Source organism: Polypterus senegalus, chromosome 16 (genome assembly GCF_016835505.1).
Source record: "Polypterus senegalus isolate Bchr_013 chromosome 16, ASM1683550v1, whole genome shotgun sequence".
Taxonomy (NCBI): Eukaryota; Metazoa; Chordata; class Cladistia; order Polypteriformes; family Polypteridae; genus Polypterus; species Polypterus senegalus.
In genome coordinates this window covers 52,840,790-52,864,199 of record NC_053169.1, presented here as the reverse complement: position 1 = coordinate 52,864,199, position 23,410 = coordinate 52,840,790, and the positions used below count along the sequence as shown (strand labels likewise).

The window sequence follows — 23,410 nt, the reverse complement described above, 5'->3', positions numbered from 1 at the left end:
ACTTAAACTGAATCGAAATGCCCATCACTAGTCTCCAACTCCCCAATATTGTGTAATTGAAGGCTACGACTGAAAAACGCTCGGAACGTCGTCAATGTGTCATCGCCTTAAGTGGTTTGTTAAGGACTATTTAGTGCTAACAAATATTTAACTATTACAATGATTTTAATTTTGTTAAAATGACACCGCATAACAAAGTTTTTTCTAAAAGGATAACGAGAAACATTACAAACTAAAACACACAAGGCAGCCAATTTCTATGGTGACATCAAGGGGTACTTGAGACCATAAGTTGTCTCATCGCGCACGCGCATTTCCATCCGCATGCCTTATTCCCAGTATAAACGATGGTTAAACTAGAACTGTTTGGGGTAAGAAAAGGGACATATAAACGATCAACTATGTACACATTAAAGGAGTTTGCTACGTAAAGCACGCACGCTAGTAGCTCTACACAACAGGCATTGCAGGGATGCCTGCGTCACCTGCTGATGATGTCACCCGATGTGGCGGAGGGTCCTTTTCTCCATGAGGAAAAGCGTGGTGCACGTCGGGGTCAAACGCCTTCTCCTCTGAGGAAGTTAATCCTGCAAGAAGGCGTCTTCTAGTAGCGAGGGTCCGGGCAGAGCACGTTTTAGCGTGGTCTGCTTGAAAAAGGAGACGGCAAGAAATGATCATGGGAGGCAAGACAAGCGCTATCGCAGCTGGCGTGTGCGGCGCCCTCTTCATCGGCTACTGCATTTACTTCGATAGGAAGAGACGGAGCGACCCCAACTTCAAGAACAGGCTGCGGGAGCGTGAGTTGAGGAGGAAAGGGTTGTGATTTGGGCGGAGGAGGGGGTTTCAGCTGGGCGGAACTCGGCAGCCTTTTCGTCGTTAAATCGACGAGGCCTTCATGGAGAGTCCGAGACGTGAAGACTGTTAGCGGGCGATAATTTTAACAGGCGTGTGGGAACCGCGTTTGGAGGCTGAGCTCAGTTGGGCTTAATGTGTTGTTACCTTGTGAAGCACACCGCTGCTGGGGTCCGCATGAGTAACGCTGACGAACGTGAGGCTCCCGCTGTTGTAACAATGTAAGATAGTGACATTCAGTTAGAAGCGCGGGGAGCCAAACCCGGCAGCAGTGCATGCACCCAGTCGGACGGGCACGTTTACTTTTATTCGCTTAATAGACGGTTTCAGTAAACGTCAATCTGGAGACTGTTTAGGTAAAAGAGTTGTATCGCAAATGAAGAGCTCGGAACAAAATACAACTGAGTTACAGTTCATAGGTTATGAAAACCTACCCTCAAATATTAGTCGGTCAGAAATAAACCAAAAAAAAAAAATCTTCAAATGGTTAATCTAAATCAGCAAGTTAGAATTTCGAATGGAGGTGGGCAACTCGTCTCACTAGATAGGAGCTTCACATTAAAAAAAAAAAAGTATGGACTGAGATTTAATATCAGGCAGAGGTAGCATTAGCAAAATTGAGTTGTTCAGATGAAGCATATGACTTTACAAGAGTCTCAATTTAGATCATGGAGTTGGACTTAATGCGTGATGTTACAGGGAGCCAACGTAATGATTTGAGAAAAGGAGTGACCTGTGTGCACCTCGGCTGATTGAACACCAGATGTGCCGGTGCAATTTGAATCATCTGCAGTGGCTTGGTGACACATGCTGTTACTACTACTACTACTGCTAGCGGAGAGTTGATCTGACGTGACAAGGCTAAAGCCTGGACCGGGAGTTGTGCTGCATACGCTGTCTGATACGGTCTGAGCTTGTGGTTGTTGTGTTGAGTGAATAAACAAGACCGGGAACCTGTAGCAACATGGTCCTTGAAGGACAGCTGGTCATTGATGGTGGTGGTTATTTAGAAGAGCCAGATATCAAACACAAAAAGAACTTACACAAACTATGGCTGTGTTCACCTGCACCACAGAGTAGGCACACCCTGAATGTACAAGTGTATGCTGCTTTCGATTTGAGTTGGTCTTGTGCCAGTATTAACGTTCAGGCCCTTCCTGCTGTCCAACCTTTTTCCTCATTACTTGTGTACAAGTTTTATATGCTGATTTTTGTTTTTTGTCTTCTCTCCATTTACTGCACTGTCGTTCAGCAGTTAATACTGGTACTTGACCCTTGGCGCAGTCACTGAGTCTCTTATGATGTTCACTGCCTGTTAGTGTCCGTTGACTCCCTGTGTGTAAAGTATTTCTATTTTTCAGTTCAGGTAGATGTTTGATCTTCATGGAGTATTTATCTTTGGCATTTGTATTTGGATGATCTTGAATTGCATCCAAAGGAATCCTTGATTCTTTTGACAGTGGTTTTTGTAAAAGAGGTTGTATCAACATGGAGGGACTGCAGGGCTCAACACTAACTCATAAAAGTGGCAGCCAGGCCTGACAACAAGGCATCAGCTTTTGGCTGCTAAAACCTAACACGTGTTTTATTTTAAACTACCTATATTTGGAGCAATTGAGATGTTGTTCAGTTGTATTTATTAATGTTAAAGCTTATTAATTAAATCATTATGTAAACGTGTTTAAAACTAAATACCCGGATTTAATTAATCTGTCTTACCCGCTGCTTTACAGCCTTTCAAACTGAAGTGTTATCTCTTAACGGAGGTGCAAAACAGCACGAACAAATTATTATTTTGGGGTGCAGAATAAAAGACAAGTATAGTGTATAAGAGAAGTTTAAACTATTTTAATAAATATAAAGTCCCCAGTGGTGTCAGATTTTTATTTTACTTTCTGAAGTAGTCTATAAACATCTATATATAATATATAGTCTATATTACATCTATAATGTACATCCATTTTTTAAATTTCACAATGTTTAGAAGACCACATAATTTTGTGGATATAATTGCAAATTTTCAAAACTAATGTCCAGATTGGTGTCTTTTTTTTTTTTTAAAAAAACTTCTCTAACTATCCAAACGTTTTGACAGTGGGATGTAACCATGATAAACCTAGAGCCTTTACAGGGTAAATTTGATGAATTACCTTGTATGTAATTTCCTTAAAGAATAGGATTGTTTTTCTTCTAGTCAGTTACTTCTTTCCAAACATGTCCATTTGCCACATGGAAATTGTGTTCTAAAGGAAATTGCTTTATATAAATTAAAAAACAAAAATCAAAACTGCCTTTCCTCCTTATTCCGTAGACTAAAATGTAAAGGCTTAAAAATTGACCAAACCCATCCATTTATCAAGCTTAGGCAATGGTTAAGCATTGATCTGCGCCTGGCACTTACAGTACATACACATTGTAAAATAATTTATACCTGTGAGTATACATGTGAATATTATGAGATGTGGCCATTTTAAATTTACAGCTGTCTGTTGTTGCACTCTGTCTGCCTGCACAGCAACCTTTCACCTCGTCAGAGGGTAGTTTGACTGGCAGACCAAATTACGGTAATGTTTTCATGCCATGTGGTTTTGTTTTGATTCACTGCCGTGTTTATTAGAATTTGAATGCAGATATAGCATTTTTGTAAAGAAATATCAACTTGAACAATACCTTAATCCTTTAACTATATTATTAGTTATACAGGGCTAACTGAGTATCATCCACATTCTCAAACACCCACCCCCCAATCAATCTGTTTTCTAACTACAGATTTCCATTATGTTGTAATAGCAATGCGATAACAACCTTAAAATTGATTATTACATCCCTAACTCAGTATTGTTTTCTTATAATTTAATGCAAGCAGTAAATTCTTTAAATGTTTCTATTGGATTGTCGCCACAATTTGTCAGTATTTCTCTGGGAATTATTTATTACAGTAAAGTATTTATCAAGATTAACAGGTGTTATTTATTAATAAACTACTTATGATTACATACAGTGCATCCGGAAAGTATTCACAGTGCATCACTTTTTCCACATTTTATGTTACAGCCTTATTCCAAAATGGATTCAATTCATTTTTTTTCCTCAGAATTCTACACACAACACCCCATAATGACAACATGAAAAAAGTTTACTTGAGGTTTTTGCAAATTTAGTAAAAATAATAAAACTGAGAAATCACATGTACATAAGTATTCACAGCCTTTGCTCAATACTTTGTCGATGCACCTTTGGCAGCAATTACAGCCTCAAGTCTTTTTGAATATGATGCCACAAGCTTGGCACACCTATCCTTGGCCAGTTTCGCCCATTCCTCTTTGCAGCACCTCTCAAGCTCCATCAGGTTGGATGGGAAGCGTCGGTGCACAGCCATTTTAAGATCTCTCCAGAGATGTTCAATCAGATTCAAGTCTGGGCTCTGGCTGGGCCACTCAAGGACATTCACAGAGTTGTCCTGAAGCCACTCCTTTGATATCTTGGCTGTGTGCTTAGGGTCGTTGTCCTGCTGAAAGATGAACCGTCGCCCCAGTCTGAGGTCAAAAGCGCTCTGGAGTAGGTTTTCATCCAGGATTTCTCTCTACATTGCTGCAGTCATCTTTCCCTTTATTCTGACTAGTCTCCCAGTTCCTGCCAGTGAAAAACATCCCCACAGTATGATGCTGCCACCAACATGCTTTACTGTAGGTATGGTATTGGCCTGGTGATGAGCGATGCCTGGTTTCCTACAAACGTGACTCCTGGCATTCACACCAAAGAGTTCAATCTTTGTCTCATCAGGCCAGAGAATTTTGTTTCTCATGGTCTGAGAGTCCTTCAGGTGCCTTTTGGCAAACTCCAGGCGGGCTGCCATGTGCCTTTTACTAAGGAGTGGCTTCTGTCTGGCCACTCTACCATACAGGCCTGATTGGTGGATTGCTGCAGAAATCGTTGTCCTTCTGGAAGGTTCTCCTCTCTCCACAGAGGACCTCTGGAGCTGTGACAGAGTGACCATCAGGTTCTTGGTCACCTTCCTGACTAATGCCCTTCTCCCCCGATCGCTCAGTTTAGATGGCCGGCCAGCTCTCCTGTTGGTTTCGAACTTCTTCCACTTATGGATGATGGAGGTCACTGTGCTCATTGGGACCTTCAAAGCAGCAGAAATTTTTCTGTAACCTTCCCCAGATTTGTGCCTCGAGACAATCCTGTCTCGGAGGTCTACAGACAATTCCTTTGACTTCATGATTGGTTTGTGCTCTGACATGAACTGTCAACTGTGGGACCTTATATAGACAGGTGTGTGCCTTTCCAAATCATGTCCAATCAACTGAATTTACCACAGGTGAACTCCAATTAAGCTGCAGAAACATCTCAAGGATGATCAGGGGAAACAGGATGCACCTGAGCTCAATTTGGAGCTTCATGGCAAAGGCTCTGAATACTTATGGACATGTGATTTTTCATTTTTTTTATTTTTACTAAATTTGAAAAAACCTCAAGTAAACGTTTTTCACATTGTCATTATGGGGTGTTGTGTGTGGAATTCTGTGGAAAAAAATGAATTTAATCCATTTTGGAATAAGGCTGTAACATAACAAAATGTGGAAAAAGTCATGCGCTGTGAATACTTTCCGGATGCACTGTAAATGACCATTGCTATTTAGTATTTCTTTAACCAAAATTACTGTTTTCAAGAAAAATTTGCAATGTTGGCCATCAGTTCCAGGTATACAAAGTTCCACCAGTACAGCAATCATTTTCATGTTTTTCACAGATCCTTCAAAAATGACTCCATCAAGTCGCTCTTTGCTTGCTGGCTTTTGGCAGGTTCCTGCAAAAAATGGATTGAATCCCCTTTTTCGTGTTTGGTCACTATGAGCAGCCCATTCACATTCTAACAGCACGTTAGTAGCTGCAGTACACTGTGCTGAGCAGATAAACACCAGTGACCACTAAACCCAGAATTGCTGTACTTGTGTGGAGTCTGTTGGCTATCTATGTACACATAATGTGAGCACTGGAGTCACAGTTTAATGCATGATATTAATGTAATCAAGCACATCTATTTATAGATACCATCCATATATGAAATGCACTTTAGAGAGTCTTTGAGATTGTGGGCCAGGTGTAAAGTGGCTTGCATATTAATAAAGTAAGTCTCTTTAAAAATATCTCAGGGCTGGATCCAGCCTGTGGGTCTTAAGTTTGAGACCCTTACTGTAGCTTTATTTTTAGAGATTATTTTCCTGCAGTAGTGCTGGGCGAAATGACCAAAATTCTATATCATAGTATTTTTCAAAATTATGCCGGTTTCATGGTATTGGATGGTATTTTTTTTCCCATGCATGAGTGGATGTTAACCACATTTCCACTGCTGTAGACTGGCTAAGAATAACCTATTCCACTGTCATGAGCATTGTACAAAAAAAAACATTTTGATGTGCACACAAGTATTAATACAGGTTTGCATGACCCCATAAAGTGGTAGTTTTCAAGGGGGTCGCACTAATGAAGAGAAGGAATCACATTGCATGACAGTTGCAATCAAAATATAGAACATATTTTCAGGATGAAATGCATTAAAGCAGGTATTAAACATGCATGGTAGTGTGGCGGTAGTGCTGCTCCTTAGCAGTAAGGGGTCCCCAGGTGTATGTTTAGTGTAGAGAACTTTATGGCAGGTGTGACGAGGTTCCAGAAATCTGGATGTATGAATGGGTATCGCACAGGTTTAACTTAAATATTGTGTAAATGTTGGGTTTGTGATCTGGTGTTCGGAGACACAAACACAGAATTCAATGGATGTTCTTCTGAGCGGGCTTTCTTTATTGCATGCATGCTATCACTGTCTGATGTACCAAAACCCCAGTTCCTATCCTTCCATTTTCTTTCTCCACATATCCAATCACCACACAATAAACATATTTGTGAAATTAAAACTAGTTATAAACTTAGACCACAGAGTGTTCAGAACTTTAAAAATAATCTTCGTTATACATGTTTAATTATGCCATCCATTCAGGGTTGTGCCCATCCCAGCAAGCATTGTGTGTGAGGCAGGAGGAAATCCTGAACGCCAGCACATCGCAGGGTGAATACGAGCAACACATACACTATCAGGGTCAATATAGCATAACAAAACCCCACGTCGTACATGACTTTGAAAGGAAACTGAACCATGCAGAGTAAACCCACCAGAAAAGCATGCAAATTCAAAGCAAGGTACACCCGAGACCCCCTTGCTGCGAGGCAGCAGTGCAACCTCCATGCCGCTGTGCCCCCACATGATTAATACATGCTTTAATGCATTTCATCATGAAAATTATATCAAGTATATACCTTAGCATTCTAAATGTTCATGGATCAGGAATATTATGAAACTAGCAAAATACCCACGCTTCGCAGCGGCGAAGTACTGCTTTTAAATTTTTAAGAAGAAAAGTAAACCTTTTTAAACTGAGGGAAAATATACCAATAATTATTTGTTAAGGATCTCTTTGTATACCACGTTGTCAGTTCAGCACTCCGGTTGTAATATGACCAAGCTGTGCGCTGAGCTCACTCTTGAGCATGCAGCGTATAGTTGGCCATTTGAAAAGCAATCTTGCCTCAAATCAATGTCAACATTTTGTAGGGTACGTCCCTGAGACTTATTACTTGTCATCGTGAAGCAGAGCCTTACTGGAAATTGGAGGCATTTGAATTGAAATGGGAGATCAGAGGGTATAACGGGGATGCAAGGAATAAAAATTCTCTCCCCTGAGCAACTGCCAGTAAAAATAGTTGCCTCAATTAGGTTCTTTAGCAGACACGTGACCTGAAGTCTCGTGCCGTTGCAAAGTTTCGGTGGCTGTAAGTTTTTCAGTAACATTATTGGTGTCCCAACCTTCAAAATTAAATTATGCTCAGGAGTGCCTGGAGGATTCAGAGTGTGGAGAAACTCTAGCGACAGCATGTCTATTAACTTGTGGATTTTTCTGTTAGTATTTGGCGGCAGCGTCACAAAGTTGTTTCCGTGATTTGCAATTTTTATGATGATCTGCTGATTACGCATAATGAGCAAAAACATTTTTTGTGGGAGAACATTTCATTGCCATGTCATGAGACCTCTTTGTCAGCTAGACTTGTGCCTGTGATGGTAATTGTTCTTGCCAAATGCCTAAATCACCCCAACTGCTGTCACTCACTGGCTCTCCCTACTGCTGCTGAGTGCTTTTGCTTGCCAAGAAAATAAGCCATCCATCTAGAGAATTCTTTTGTTTTAACTTTATGTTAATCTTATCCTTTAAGTCACTTAACCTTAAAATAGCATGTATGTTTGTTTGTCACTATTGATTTGAGACTTTGCCATCAAAGCAAAATGTCTCATTCTGTGCCATGGTTGACATTGGACATTATACTGCAAGGTTGCACACTCTTCCATTTGGCTGCTTGATGCTAAGCAGTTCAGTAAATCCACCTGTGCTTGAATGATATAGATAGAGAGAGAGAGAGAGAGAGAGAGAGAGATAAAAAGGCTGTAAATAAATGTTCTTTATCAAAATCTTGAGTAAAGGAGTCAGCCAAATCTACAATAATAATGTGCCCATGTAGTTGTGGAAGCCAAAAATCATTTTATATAGAAAAGGTGGCACAAGTGTTCAGGCTGTTGCAGTCAATTAAGTAAACTGACCTTTGTTTATAAGATTACTACAGCCCAAGGCTAATGGGAGGGATTTACTGGTAGATTCTGTATATCTATTCATGCCTGCTGAGTTATTTGTCTTAATCCTGGGTTTATGTGTCTTTGTAGTTTTTGTTTCTAGTTGTAAGTAGATTAGTGCTCATGGTTCAGAACTCTGGGAGATTTTTGAAGGAGGACTTTGCTCTAATAAAGCAGAGGGACTCCTCACCCTTTGGTTTTGTTTGTTCACTTTGAGAGTTTGATTAATGTACGTGTAACCACATCCCACTTGCGTTGTTCTCCTTAATGTAGATTTGGCACCTGAACTAGGGCAAGAAGGAAAAAAAAATCTTTTTTATTTTCGTTCCCCATTCATATTATTCTGTGTGCGAGTGTAATAGAAATTCTAAGTATTTGTACCTAAAAATAAATAACTTCTTATAGCATAACATTCACAAAATCCCTTTAAACCAGTGTCATGGTGAAACTGGAGCCTGTGACCTACATCGAAAAAAAGATGGGCACAAACCTTAAATAGAGTTGTGGTGCATTGCCGTGTCCACTCATGCCAGCACTCTTAACTCTAAACTCTTAATGTAAGGAAAGCCCTCATGGATGAGAGGAGAGTGTGAAAGATATACACATACACAGCCACCAGGCAGGGGATTTGAAACCCATAGTACTGGATCTTTTGAGGTAACAGCACTTATCACATGTGTTACTTGTTCCTAAAGAACTTGTGAAAGGAGTGGTTTTAAGATTGACTTGTTTAATCTTTGTCACCTATATTTAACTTTTCTGTTTATTTTTTTTTCTTTTTCCCCATAACCCAAACCCCCCAACCAACCCTTTGCATTCAGGTAGGAGAAAGCAGAAACAGGCCAAGGAAAAGGCTGGTCTCTCCAGGGTGTGTATACTTTTCTCTTCATCTTTTAATGGCTTACCTTGCTAAAGTCTGTTAATGTATTTAATGTGAACATCCATTTATTTCATTTTTACTCAGAAACACAGTTACTGTGTTTAACACAAGTGTTAATGTAGATGTATCTTCTGTCTACATATGGTGACCATGTACATTAAGCCAAAGCAAGTTTGAATTTTGCCCAGGGTGGCTGACATCAGGTCTCCATACAGTCATAATGTGTAGACGAGAGATGCATTTTAATGGCAGTTGTGTGGTCTGTCTGCATGCAAAACACTTGTTAATGCCAGCTTCAAAAGGGCCCAATGACTCTGAGTAGTAAACATCAGGGTAGGCAGGCAGTGCAGATTTGAGACCCTGAGGTTATAGGTTCAAGTCCTGGTGCTAATTCTATGTGAAGATGAGCAAGTTATTCACCTGCCTCTGCATCATTTGGAAATTCCAGAAAGAAATGTAACTAGTTGTAGGTTGCCTTGGATAAAGATTCCAACCAAATAAGTATTAATAATAATAAATGACATAACTCTTTGATTTAGCAGTTAAAGTCAGATACACAATTAGCATGTGTAGGAAGTGCTGAAGGCAAAAAAAAAAAATGGCAGAATGTGAACTTTTTAAATCTTTAGTTTTTTCATTAAAAAGAAAATGTGACTGACATAAGCCCTCTGGCTATACAGTTGTCCATTCTCATTATTTATAGGACATTTGTTGATTTCTTTGTCATCCTTCAGTACATTTTGTATATTTAATCAACCTTTCTTCTGGTACATTCTTTATTTACTTGACCATCTCAATATTTTTCCTAAACCAATTCTTATATTTCAGTGTATATTTTTTTGTTCCTTTGATGTTTATCTTGTTTCCAACATTTATTTACCCTTTATGCTATTTCTTAAAGATGAATGCAATTTTACACTAAAATTATTCTTCCACAAGGGTATGTGATGGTATCAAGGACTAGTTAAGCATGATAGTTTCACTTCTGTGCCACTAAAGTCAATGTCACATTATATGACGTTTCCAGCAATTTTTAGTCATAGCCTTAATTTAGATAATCTTAGTCAGTAGGACGCAGTTGGCAGCACTTGTTCATGGAAACAATTATCTAAATATGACATATCTAATGAGTGAGACCATCTAGTCTAGGACTGGCTTGGATGAAATCAAACTTGTTTGATTATCTTGTTAGTCAGTGGAGCGTATTGCAAATGCAGGAGAGCTGACAGCCAAACAGACCATTGAATACTCATTTGGAAGTACGATGAATAGAATGCTCTAACAAGGTAAGGGGTCATGTGTGTTTTGAATCTCAAAAACAGATGAGAAGCTCATCTGTCTGATGTCTTTTATTATATACCATAACAGAATGGAAAAAAATAAAGAGCAGAGATTGCAGCTGAACTTGCTGCATTTGTTAACCCTTCGAGTAGTGCCATGTCCATCAGGCAGGCTGCTGTTGACTGTCGGGAAACAGGGAAAGTGTAAGTATGCTTGGGGGTCGGTGTTCAGTTGGTAAATGTGACGTAGGCTGCGGTTTTCAGTCTTATAATTTAACACGTTGCAGCCATTGGTAACTTCATTGGTCAGTGAATCTGATATTCCTCGTGATAAAAAGTCACAAATGTGACATTGACTTAAATAGAAAAGTTTGTAAAGTATGCAGTTTATCTGTGTAATATTGCATGGTCTGGAAGTGAGACATGATTGATGGAGCACAATATAAAGCAGAGTTAGAAACAGGGCAGAAATTAAAAATGTGGATATTCAGTAAAAGAGATGGACAAGTACAACATTGAAAAGATTCTCAAGTTTTGCACAAAGAAAAAGGTTATGGAAGGGAGATCAATAGAGCACAAAGAATGACTAGATGAGGAGGTGTTCAGTGATGAAGGTGAGGGAATTGGATAGGCTTTAGGTAGACTTTATTTATCTCGGAGGGAAATTTGTTTGCAGCAGGAAAGTAAAAAAAAACAGAAGACGTTGTTACAGAGATCCAATAGATGAACAAAGGCACAATATTTGACAACCAATATTATTGCATACACACACACACTCTCAAGCTCAATACAAAGAAGCATAATTACCATCAACACTACACAAAATAACACAGAATTTAACAGTTAGCAGCATCCCCACAAGCAACATAATTTTAAAATGCGTGTAGCTGTAGGAATAAGAGTTCTTAATCCTGTTGCTGTTTACCTTTGGAAACCTAAATCTGCAACCTGATGGTAACAGCTGCAATTTATAGGAAAGATGATGGCTGCTATCTAATAGAATTGAGTTGGCTTCCTTTCTAACCTGTTTGCAATATATTTCAGTGATGGAGGTCAGCTGTAAACCAATAATTTTACTGCACATTTTTATAATGTTGTTAAGATGATTTATATTCTTATTGCTGAGATTGCCAAGCCTATAGATAAAAGAAAATCTAACAGTTCAGTAATGAATTTATGAAAAAGTGTCATTATGGTTTTGTCCACTTTAAATAATTGAGTTTCATAAGAAGAAAAGTCGTGTCTGCCTTTTTATTTATTTTTTTAAAAAGATTTTTGCTGTGTTAAGATCAGACTGTAGTTTGTCAATTATTGTTCCCAGATATTTGTGTTGCTCTACCATCTCCACTGTCTGTACTTTAATTAAAGTTGAGACAATGGATGGTGGAGAGAACCTGAAATCTACAACCAGATCTTTTGTCTTAGAAATATTTAGTCATAAATTTGAGCGATCACACCATTGTACAAAGTAATTGACAGTAGGTCCATAGCTGTTATCCTTATCTTTTAGAAGACTAACAATGACAGAGTCGTCTGCAAATTTCAGGATATCTCTATCCTCGCACTGTTCCGGTGTGGTGCTGAGGTGTCACCTGCTGCACTCGTGTCCCAATCTTGGTGGTTTGTCGTGTGGTGGGTGAGGCATCGCGCTATTGGAGCATGCTTCCAGCCTATCATTGTCTAAACTCCCGCAGTCATTTGTGTACAGGATGAACAAAAGAAGGAATGAACAGCAACCTTGCAGAGTGCCCACAGATGTACTTGGGGTATTGTAGAAACAGCCATTGACGCTCACTCACTTTTTGTTTTCTTTTTGTTAAAAATTCCAGATTTCACCCCACCAAGTTAATTGATTGATCAATCAGTTTCTCAGGTAAAATTTGTTAAAAGCTGGCGAAAAGTCTATAAATGGCAATCTTGCATGGTTTTTTAAGTTGGTCACTTAATGCTTTGGGATGTGGAGTTTTTGCCAATGAAATAACAGTTGGCTGGGTCCTTGTTGTAAATCCTTGGACATTACAGATATGGTGTGGAATATTAGAGAGAGCTCCTCTGCACAGTAATGAAGCGGACGGCCTCTTATTCCATCTGGACCCAAGCTTTTTTTTTTATTATTTTTTTCAGTTTTACATCATTCTGGTCAAAGAAGAGCTGATTTCTGGCTCCAATCCTCAGTCTGTTTTTTGCTGACATAGTTCTGTGTTTCTTGAATAGAACTTGTTCAAGTTTTATGCCATCAGATAGTCAGTTTGGACTCCTGCTATGGTAATAGATGTTTATAAACAGAATGGGTTTTAATTGGACCCAATGCCAAGGGAAGTAATGGGACAGGTTAACTTGTCAACCTCAAACACACATGATTATGGCAGTTACATTTTAAATATTTCCTGTTATGGTTGAATTTACTGAAGACATTTGTCAGAATGAAACATTTACATTTCTTGGCCCCTTTTTTAACCTGCTAAATCTATAAACATTTGTATCTCTTAGCTTTTAGAATATGATACCTCTAATTAAAATATAGATGTGAACTAATCGAGTATTTAAGTTTTTACTTCAAAGATGATTCCTCTAGCATAATCTAGATAAAGCCAAGCATTCAAAGCAGTAGGTGTCACATGGTAATGGTCTATAGCTGTACAGCAGCATCTCTTGTCAACATTGTTTTACCTGACTGCAGCTTGACCCCTTGTATGGTAACAAGAGAAGGGGCTGCGATAATGCTTATCGTTTGCCCTAACAGTCCAGCTTGAATTCACATTGCTGAAAAATCCATTTATTTATTTGTGAGCTATGATGTATTTGAGTATTTCTTATTCTAAAAATCAGACCATGTTGTCCGAATAAAAATTACAAGATTGCCCTATAGACATCAGTTCTTTTAAAATCTTAAAAAAAAAATAAATATATATATATATATATATATATATATATATATATATTGTGGCATCCGGCCGGGACGCCCAGGAGGACCGGAGGAGGGCTTGTACCTCCTCCAGACTGCGAGGGGGCGACTGCCCTGGTTATGTTGGGGGCCACGGGTAAAAGGCTTGGAATCCCAGCCCTGTAGGGACCCGTGGCCACTGCCAGGCGGTGCCCCGGTGCCTGTAGAAGTCTGGGGAAGAAGACGGGGGACACCCGGAGGGCTTCCGGGTGCGCAGCCGGCATTTCCGCCACACTGGGGCGTGTCTTCGGAGGAATGCCGGAAAGCAACTGGAGCCCATCCGGGTTCCTATTTAAGGGGCAGCCTCCCTCCAGTCGAGAGCAGAAGTTGGTTGGAAGAGAGACGGAGCTGGAGAGAGGATTGGAGGCAACCAGGAGAAAGGCACAAGAACTTTGAGGCCTGGACATTTGGGGGAACAGTGCAGGAAGCACTGGGTAATGCACGTAAAGAACTGTATAAATATTGTAAATTAAAGGGTGTGTGTGGTGAACTTAAGATGTCTGTCTGTCTGTCTGTGTCCGGGTTCAAGTCCACAATATATATACAGTACAGGCCAAAAGTTTGGACACACCTCCTCATTTAATGTGTTTTCTTTATTTAATGACCATTTACATTGGTAGATTCTCAATGAAGGCATCAAAACTATGAATGAACACATGTGGAGTTATGTACTTAACAAAAACAAGTGAAATAACTGAAAACATGTTTTATATTCTAGTTTCTTCAAAATAGCCACCCTTTGCTCTGATTACTGCTTTACACACTCTTGGTATTCTCTCGATGAGCTTCAACAGGTAGTCACCTGAAATGGTTTTCACTTCACAGGTGTGCCTTATCAGGGTTATTTAGTGGAATTTCTTGCTTTATCAATGGGGTTGGGACCAGCAGTTGTGTTGTGCAGAAGTCAGGTTAGTTGGACGATCATTTATTTTTCAACAGGACAATGACCTCAAACACACCTCCAGGCTGTGTAAGGGCTATTTGACCAAGAAGGAGAGTGATGGAGTGCTGTAAATGGTCATGAAAATAAAGAAAGCACAATGAATGAGGAGGTGTGTCCAAACCCCTGGCCTGTGGCTCGTAATCGTCATAAAAATACCTTGTAACTTGAACTGGCACGGTGCAGTATTTCAGCACTTTCTTGAGCTGGTAGGTATTCTGGTTTTCGATGTTATTAGTGATTATTGAAGAACTGAAACTATTTAAGGGTGCTTCCATCAAGTTCTTAAAGTCGGCAATAAATGTGATAAAATAGATAGATAAAGTACTTTTGACCACCAAAAGGTTGTTGCATAAGGTATTTTTATACAACATTAGAGTGCATTTGGATGCATTTCAACTTAAAACTCATCTGTTTAGGAAGGTGTTTAACTTAACCTGACATTCTGCCCCCTCATTTTAGTCTTTCTCTCTGTCCACATGCTTAGTATAAATTGTGTTTGTGTGTGTTATATCGCAAATGTTATCTGCTAGGCTTATCTTTTAGTATTGAATTTAGTATTTTACTGATTTATTGTGTTTTTATTCTATTTAATGTTTTGTGTATCCTGTATCTTGTCTGTTTTAATGTTCTACTCGGGAAACATTTGTATCCAATGTTAAATACCTGCTATTTCTTTCTGAGACTCTTGTGAAGTGCCTTCAGTATGGGATAGGCGCTATATAAATACAATGTTTTATTATTAAAGCATGCAGTTAAAGACACAGAACTCTGTAACAAAAAGTACTTCTTGGTCAGTTAGAAAATCTAACTTTGGAAAAGATATAGTGAGGCTTCTAAAATGCAAATCTCAAAGCCCTTTACTGTTTTCCAGTTCTTTTCAGATTAAACTTGCTTTAAACTTTCTGATTTATTAAAGATCAAGTTAAACTGACCTTTAAGGCCATGAAGTACAGTATATGTAAATAGATCATTGAAGTTGAAAAAAATGCTTTGCAGAGTATGAGTGCAGCTGAAAAGCAAAATTTAAGTATAAACTTACAATCAGACTTTTCTGTGTTCATGTGACAATTCCAGTGCCAGTATTTTTTATTTATATATAAAACTGCAACGAAGCTTTAGTATGAAATTACTAAAATGAGCCCATAGCACTTAACGTGAGGACAGATTTGACATTTGCCAATTTAGTTTTCAAAAACCAATCAAATCAAAGTTGCATGATGTTGACTTAATTTACATGGGAAGAGTGCAGCCATGAATATCCAAGTAATGTTCGGTTGTTCCATTAGAGTATAAATTAATTTTTTACTTTAATGCTAGCTGTAGTATACTATCATACCATGGTAATAACTGATTGACAGTGCCAATTAGAACACACTGGAATGAGCCAGTTTAAGTAATTGATGGTATAAGTACAGAATTCATATTGTTTGCTGTGTTTATATGACGTAGTCTTCACTGAAAATGTGTGTTAATCTCTTAATTACCTGAATCCGTCCACGCTTCCATTTTCTGAACCCAGAATGTGACAAATGTGCATACATTAAAGTAGTTGTATGGTTAACTTGTATTCTTCTGCTGATTCATGAATATTTTTCACCTTGTCAACCGTTTAATTTTAGGCACTGACAAAAGCAGCATTATTATGTTGGAATATTCTGACAAGCCAAATAAACCAAACTCTAAACAAGATGGTGCATAAAAATAGAAACCTAGGCCTTAATATATGATATTCTTTAGAGCAGGGGTGGGCAAAGTCCTTCCTGGAGGGCTGCAGTGGCTGCAGGTGTTTGTTCTAACCCAGTTGTTTAATAAGAAGCTCTTATTGCTCAAGTAACACTTCTGCTTCATTTTAGTTGTCTCACACGTTAAGATTGTAACCCTTATTGCTTATTTTAGTCTTAAACAGCTGTAGTATTTTTTAATTGCTCCATATTAACAATAAGATACAAATGACAAAAGAAACCAGCAGTTCTCCATTTAACTTGTTTCCGTTTACAGCTGTGTGTATTCATCATACACTTTTGTTTAATGAAATACTTGGAAGGAAAGTGACTGTTGTAGACTTCAAATCATTTAATGATATCCTTAGAAAGGGAAAGAAAATCTAGGATATGAGGATGACTTGACATGGCAGAGTTAAAGCACTAAGAAGCCATGAAATTAAACTATTGGAAAGGATTGTTTTTTAATTAAGCAACTGGGTTGGAACAAAAACCTACAGCCATTGCGGCCCTCCAGGACTGACTTTGCCCACACGTGCTTTAGAGCATCTTAGGCATTCTTCCTCTACCACCAAATATATTTTAATTTGCCATTTTGTCTGTGTTTTATGTTTTCTGACTAAACATCGATATCTAAAGGAATTTTAGGTTAATTTCACAATTTGTTTTGCTAAAGTTTGTGGCAAAACCTAATTAATGGTTAAAGTTTTTCATCATGAGTATTAAGTCTAGGCTTAACAACCTTGTTCTTTCAGAGTGGAGTTAGTTATCTTTCACTAGTTTTTTTGTAGTTTTGACATGTCATTTCCTACAAAGAATAAACACTGACATTAAGTTACTGTATTTAAAAGGCATGAAGTTGGGTTGCAGACCAAAAAAAAATCTGAAATCTAGCTATGCAGTTGTTTGCACAATAATACTCCCAGAGAAATGTACTGAAATGTTTAGAGCTTGGTTTGGTTTGAAATCATATTTTTGGACTGGTAATGGTCACTGTGGAAAGATACAGTAGATTAGAAGCATACTGTACAAATCCCACAACATATGTCACATGAAAGATTGTATTGATGTGAATATGCTTTATTATGTTTTTTTTTTCTCTTATTCTTTATTTTACTGCCCCATTTCCAGCTGCCAGACCTTAAAGATGGTGAAGCTGTTCAGAAGTTTTTCCTTGAAGAAATTCAGCTAGGGGAGGAACTGTTAGCTCAAGGTGAGATGCTTTTGGTTAAAAAAATGCACTGCAGCTTTATAGCTTAATTGGAATGTTCCTGTAGGGACTCCGGAAGCAGTCTGCAAATAGAGTGTACGAACAATTGGTAATTAGCTCAGAAAATGTGCTGCTGTTAATTTTGTGGCTGTTTGCTCCTCCAGTTTTGCTGAAGCTGGCAGGTGACTAATATTAAAATTTTAAAGGTGATTCATATTAGCTGAAAAAGACAATAAGCTCTCAAAGGAATGGAAGAGGTCTTGTTGCCAATTTTAATGTTTATGTTCAGACTAAATCTTATGTTTTTATATTTACCTTTTGCATGCTTCCAGCTCAGTTTAGATTAATGATCAGTAAACAGCGGAATTTACTTTAGTTGGAAAAATGTGACATTCAACAAGATGGTGTCTGTAGACTTATCCTGACACTTGGGTTGCATTGTTTTGCTGTTGCAGAGGTATCTCTGATATATTGTTTATCTTATAAAATAGTATAAACTTCATGCTTGTGTAGTTTCCGCTTTGGCTGTGATGTCTTCTGATATTTTCTGTCTTAACCTGCAGTTTAACATTGTAGCACAAGGCCAAGTTAATTCATTAATAACCCTGGATTAAATTCACGAAGTACTTTGTTTAAATATAAAACTGTTCCTCTGGTGATTGTTTACATTTGGTTCAGTGTTTTTTTGTGTGTTAAGAATTTGCCCAGTTGAGGTCATGCAAAAGAAAAAAGAAAATGAGAGCTGAACAGAATTAATGAATAATTTTGCCACAGTGATTTTAGGGATTGCACATGTTATTTTGTTATTGTTTATAGTGTTGCTGATGTACAGATTTTAGATTCTCTCACAGGTCTTTTAACCCATGAATTCAACTTGAGCGCTTGCCTATTGAGGAGTTGAGCTTTGACTCTTAACAGCCACTTTGGCTTTTTTGTGGCAGTTTTATGGAATGGTGAGGGGCAAACTTAAGCAGCTTGCTTGCTATTGCAATTTGTATTCCCAAATTAGATTTGCTAAAAAAAAAAAAAAACATTTTTAAGTAACAATCGACTTTGTAAATTTATAGAAAATCAGTTACAAAATCCTCTCCAAATTGGATACTAATGGTGGCATTTGATCCAGCAAGGTACATAGTGTGAATGTTTATAATCCAGATTAAAAAGTGCCTATGGTGACCAATGCTGGACATCTGCAAACAGTATCTAAAGCAACTAGGAAAAAAAAACACCCATTTACTCATGTTGTATAATCCACAAGTCGTGCAGTCTTAAGCTCATAATGTCCTAAACACATTTATTTTTACTTCTACTTCCAGAAAACACACCCACGAAACAAATGAAACGCACTTAGACACAAATTTTGAGTATTTTAATTGTACACTTGCCTTTAGTTGTTTAAATTTATAGTTATAGCCATAAATAGAGTACTTTGGGATTGTTTACTGGGTGTCTGTAAAACTGCAGAGGTGAATTGTCGTGCTTGTTGAAGCCTCTCGTTTAGTTTTACATGTCTCTTAGTGCACACTTATTGTTATCACTTGACGCACAATGGTAGTCCATGAATAAGGTGTTACTGGGCTAGACTTGTGACTGGTCTTTAGTTCAATGCTCATTTGTGTGTGAGCACATTCTACTTTAGTTAGGCATTTGGTCCAGAGTGGAACATACTATGAATGCTTATAACCCAGATAAATGTTCTTGTGAGCTGATAAGTACAGACCAGAAGTTTCTATTACCTTCCATGGAGGAGTGTGTGTGTGTGTTTTGCATCTGTATATTGACCCTATTTTCCCATAACTTTGTGCTGCATGAACATAGGTTAGTAATAGTGCAGAAAGATAACATTTTGAGAACTAACACAACTTTTAAAATTTCATCTTTTCTGTGAATTGTTTTCCTACCTTTTTGTATCTGTTTGACCAGATTCATGTAATGTGCAACATGCATATACTGGTGTACATCTGTGCTTCGTTCTTTACCTCCAATTTTCTTTGAGCCTGCTACATGTGTGTGCCTGCAATCAAGTCTGAGTAAACACTACAGCTAAAAAATGATGGCCATATTGACTGTTGATTAGCACATGCAAGTAAAAATTTCACTGTTCTCCGCACATGTGACAATAATGGTTGTATAAATGTATATTCAGATATCTAGGGACCATAGGGGAAACATCTAAAAGCAGTAGATCCCACTGTACAGATTGCACCATGAAGCAGCTTTGGAATAAATGTGCAGGACTCCTATAAATCCATCAGACTTGCTCATGGTGGACATGCATAGATCAGATTGTAATGTCAAAGCAACATGTCTGAGTCCAGTACAGTGCAAAAATACTTTATAGATGATTTTGAGTAACAGATGTTCTCCGTTCCAAAAGTAGCTTTTAACAACCTTTTAATTGCTTATTGTTCTAGGTTCTTGCCATGTCTTGTCTGTGCACAATTTATCTCCCTCAGTACTGACCTAACTTCACATATGCTTTTTGACACTGAGATATTAAATCATCTAGATTTGCACTAGTGTGTAAAAGCAGTTGATTATTTGATGTCATCAAGCATTCAAGTTGAGTTTGTGTGCAGTTGATTTTAAAGCATGAGGTAACTGTGCCCTCTGCTGGTTACAATGTTGAACTGCCTTCTATATTTTCTTGGGCTTTAATCCTTACTGCTGTCAATTGTGAGATGGCAGGTCAAGAGCTAGAGAAAGCAAGTTATATCATATAAGGTATTCAGTTAACAAAATGAAAATTAAATTAAATCGAGCAAAAGCCTTAGGCGACTGCACCCATTAAAGACCACAGTTACCCCCACCCCCCCGGGTAGAGTGCATTCTGTGCAGAGGATGACTCAAAGATTTAATTTGTTTTAAACTAAGTTAAATCCAGACGTGTACTGGGCTAAATGGAACGATCACTGGGTAGAAAGAACAGTAATAGTGTTAAGGATAACATACATTTTCGTTCATGTTTTCCAGCTTTTTGTCATGTGAAAGAAACATGCATGAACACAGGAATAAAAGGAGGCACACAAACTGGGAACTGAAGTGGTGTGCGAGTGCTTTGAGTAGGTGTAATAGTTGAAATATAAAGCTGAAATATGTATAGCACTTCAAGCCTGAATTTGTTGTGCACGTGGTCTGCCTGTTTTTCAGTCTTGTATAGAATTCTACTTTTTTGTCTTCTGTTATTAAGGCTCTTCTCAGTAATACATAACCTGAGCTTTTGAGAAAGAAGCCTTTCTCTCCCATCTATATAATTTTTTTTTGTGTGTAGTTGTATGTAGACTTGTTAACTAGGGTGAATTCCAGTCATCTATTATCACTGGGTTATGTTTGGGTGATGCATGGTTAAATTATTTCTGTTACTGTATTATAGGTAAAAACTAACATAAGTGGTCTGAGCCTGTATGCCATGAACAAATCTACACATTTCCATAATGAAGATGGCTCCTGGCCTGGATACGGAGTTCCTACATTCATTTAAAACACTGAAGTGAATTGTTTTACTGAACTGTTCAAAGCTTCCTACTCTACTGTAGCTTGTTTTTTGTTGTTTTGTATGACCAGTTGTCCATTAATCTTAAGGATGAAGAACTTGGTTGGCATCAGGGCCTAAGTAAAGTGCATTAAATGTGACTTTTGAGTGCCGTAACTTTTGGTGTCTTTCCTACCAGCACCAACCAGGCTGAATCACTGAGCCAGCAGTATATGCTACTTTGGCAGCGCTTGTGATTTCCTGTAAACAGTCTTACTCTTTTTGTTTGATTATATTATAAGTAAAGGTAAATCAAAAGAACATTAGGCCTTATTTTAAATTGGCATGGCCACTGTACTGTCTTTTAATATACAGTACATTAAAGAGAAGTATAGATAAACTTGAAAACATTAAGCTGTTGGTCACTGGTCTCAACAGCTGTATATGACTGTTCTAGTGTGATTAGTACAAAAAATCTGGCTATAAACAAAGACCACTTTCTTTATGCAAAGGAAATATGTGTGGTAAATGACATATGCACTGTATTTAGAATTATATTTTTATTAGCTTTTTCATAGCCATTTGGAGTTCTAACTGTGTTTTTATGTCAGTCATCCTGGGATTATTGCTGAATTGCATGCCCACTTTATTCTTTTAACTGAAACATTGAAAACTGTTTTAAAATTGCATACAACAATGCTGGATTTTTTTTTTTTCTAAATTGCAAACCGTAGATGGTTTTGAAACAACTGAATGGAGTACATTACACAGTCACTCTCATCTTAGTATATACTGGCAGTTGTGTCCTGTGCTAGATTGTAGCTGAACACCTTCCAAGAATGTAAAACTTTGTCCAAATCTCGAATCTTAGATTAATGGTCACATCTAAATGTAAAACTAGCCTATTTCAATCCATTCTGATTCTAGGCATACCGTGGACATTTTATACAGTTCAGTATGAGAATGATGACCTTGACGTACACACTGAGAGTACTGATTCACGATTTGCGTATCAAGTTCTTCTAGATTTTATGAACGGACCATTGTATGGCTCTTTATATTTTACACCAGTTGTAAAACACTTAATCCAGCATCTTCTATAGAAGCTACAAGTGGAGAAGGAAACTTGGTGTTGTATGATATGGATATAAACAGTTAAAAGTAGAAAGTTTCTAGGGCTAGACTGTAGCTGCAGCTTTGGTAGGGCTGCACACTGCCTTGAAAATACCTGAAGAGTTGAGACACACATTTTATTGTTTTGCTTGCACTGACCTTAGCAAATGGTTCATTTTAGCTGGTTTTAAATATTGATTTTTGTAATCCTTATCACCCCTTCATTATGCAAATATAATGCGTTAGGAGTTCTCTATATTTTATTTTTATTTTTACAGCTACATCATTTTGTCCTCCTTAGTGCCTTCAAAACACAGAGCAGGTGTTGGGGTTTGGAGTTCCCCTTGGAGATTCATGGATCATTCATAGAGCTTGGAGTCCAGTTTGGAAAATCACTGCTGTTTGTCAGTGCAGGGGTGGGTTGTTTATCATGAGAGCAATGTCAATTGCTTAATCACCCCACTGTAAACCACTGCATCCCACTTTGCAAACCATTTGTGACCCATTCACATTAAATGCAACAGTGACTCACAACCCACACATAGTTTAAAATATACCGTAGGTGGGAGAATGGGCAACAACCTTATTTCATTCAGATTTTAAGCACTAGAGATTCCTTACACTGTTCAATCAGCAACGGACTGTTTTCTACTTTAATGCAATGGGGAGGTGGAGAAGACAGGGAAAACAAGGGGTCACATTAAGTCTTATGATGACACCCCAGCATTAAGGTGATTAAAAATACTGATGCAGTAAAAATGAAGTTACTTCTGTCAGTGATATAGTGACAGCAACTTGGCCCTTAACATCCCTAATCAATAGAATGATAATAGAATGATGGTAGAAACCATCCACTGCTTCACTTGCTTGTCCTTGCTTTTTATATAAATTCCATTTTTGTTTCCTTTCTGTCCTCCTCCAGCACAACTTTTAAAATCAAGTACAAGTTAATTACAAACTTGTTTAGTACTCTCCACAGGCAGTAGATTGATAAATAATTCTTCTTTTGATTCTTATCACATGTATGCATGTTCTGCTGGTAAAGGATACACATAGTTGTCTAAAGGGTTGTAGCCTGCCAGCAAACAGAAATAAAAATATCTTTCAGAATGCTTTTTCAGCATTTTGACAACCATAAGAGGACATGACATAGTGGTTGGTGTTTGATCAGACATACCAGTTTAATATGGTGGTTACCTGTCCTCCACTCCTTTTGTGACATAAAGGTGTGGGACAGGTGACAAATGTCTTTCAGTAAATGCAGAGGTATTGCTTCTTTAAGACATGATATGCAAGTAATGGACGGCAATT

At 38.1% G+C, this 23,410-nt stretch overlaps 1 protein-coding gene across 1 annotated transcript in view; it reads left to right on the top strand.

The window, feature by feature from the left end:
* Positions 1-494: 494 nt before the first annotated feature.
* The window catches only part of tomm20a (translocase of outer mitochondrial membrane 20), a 32,811-nt gene continuing 9,895 nt past the window's right edge, over positions 495-23,410 (top strand). Inside the window, exons 1-3 of the mRNA XM_039738135.1 lie at positions 495-797; positions 9,358-9,404; positions 17,436-17,517. Of these exons, the coding sequence (XP_039594069.1) occupies positions 671-797; positions 9,358-9,404; positions 17,436-17,517 (256 nt within the window). The 5' untranslated portion in view covers positions 495-670. The remainder of the gene's footprint in view (positions 798-9,357; positions 9,405-17,435; positions 17,518-23,410) is intronic.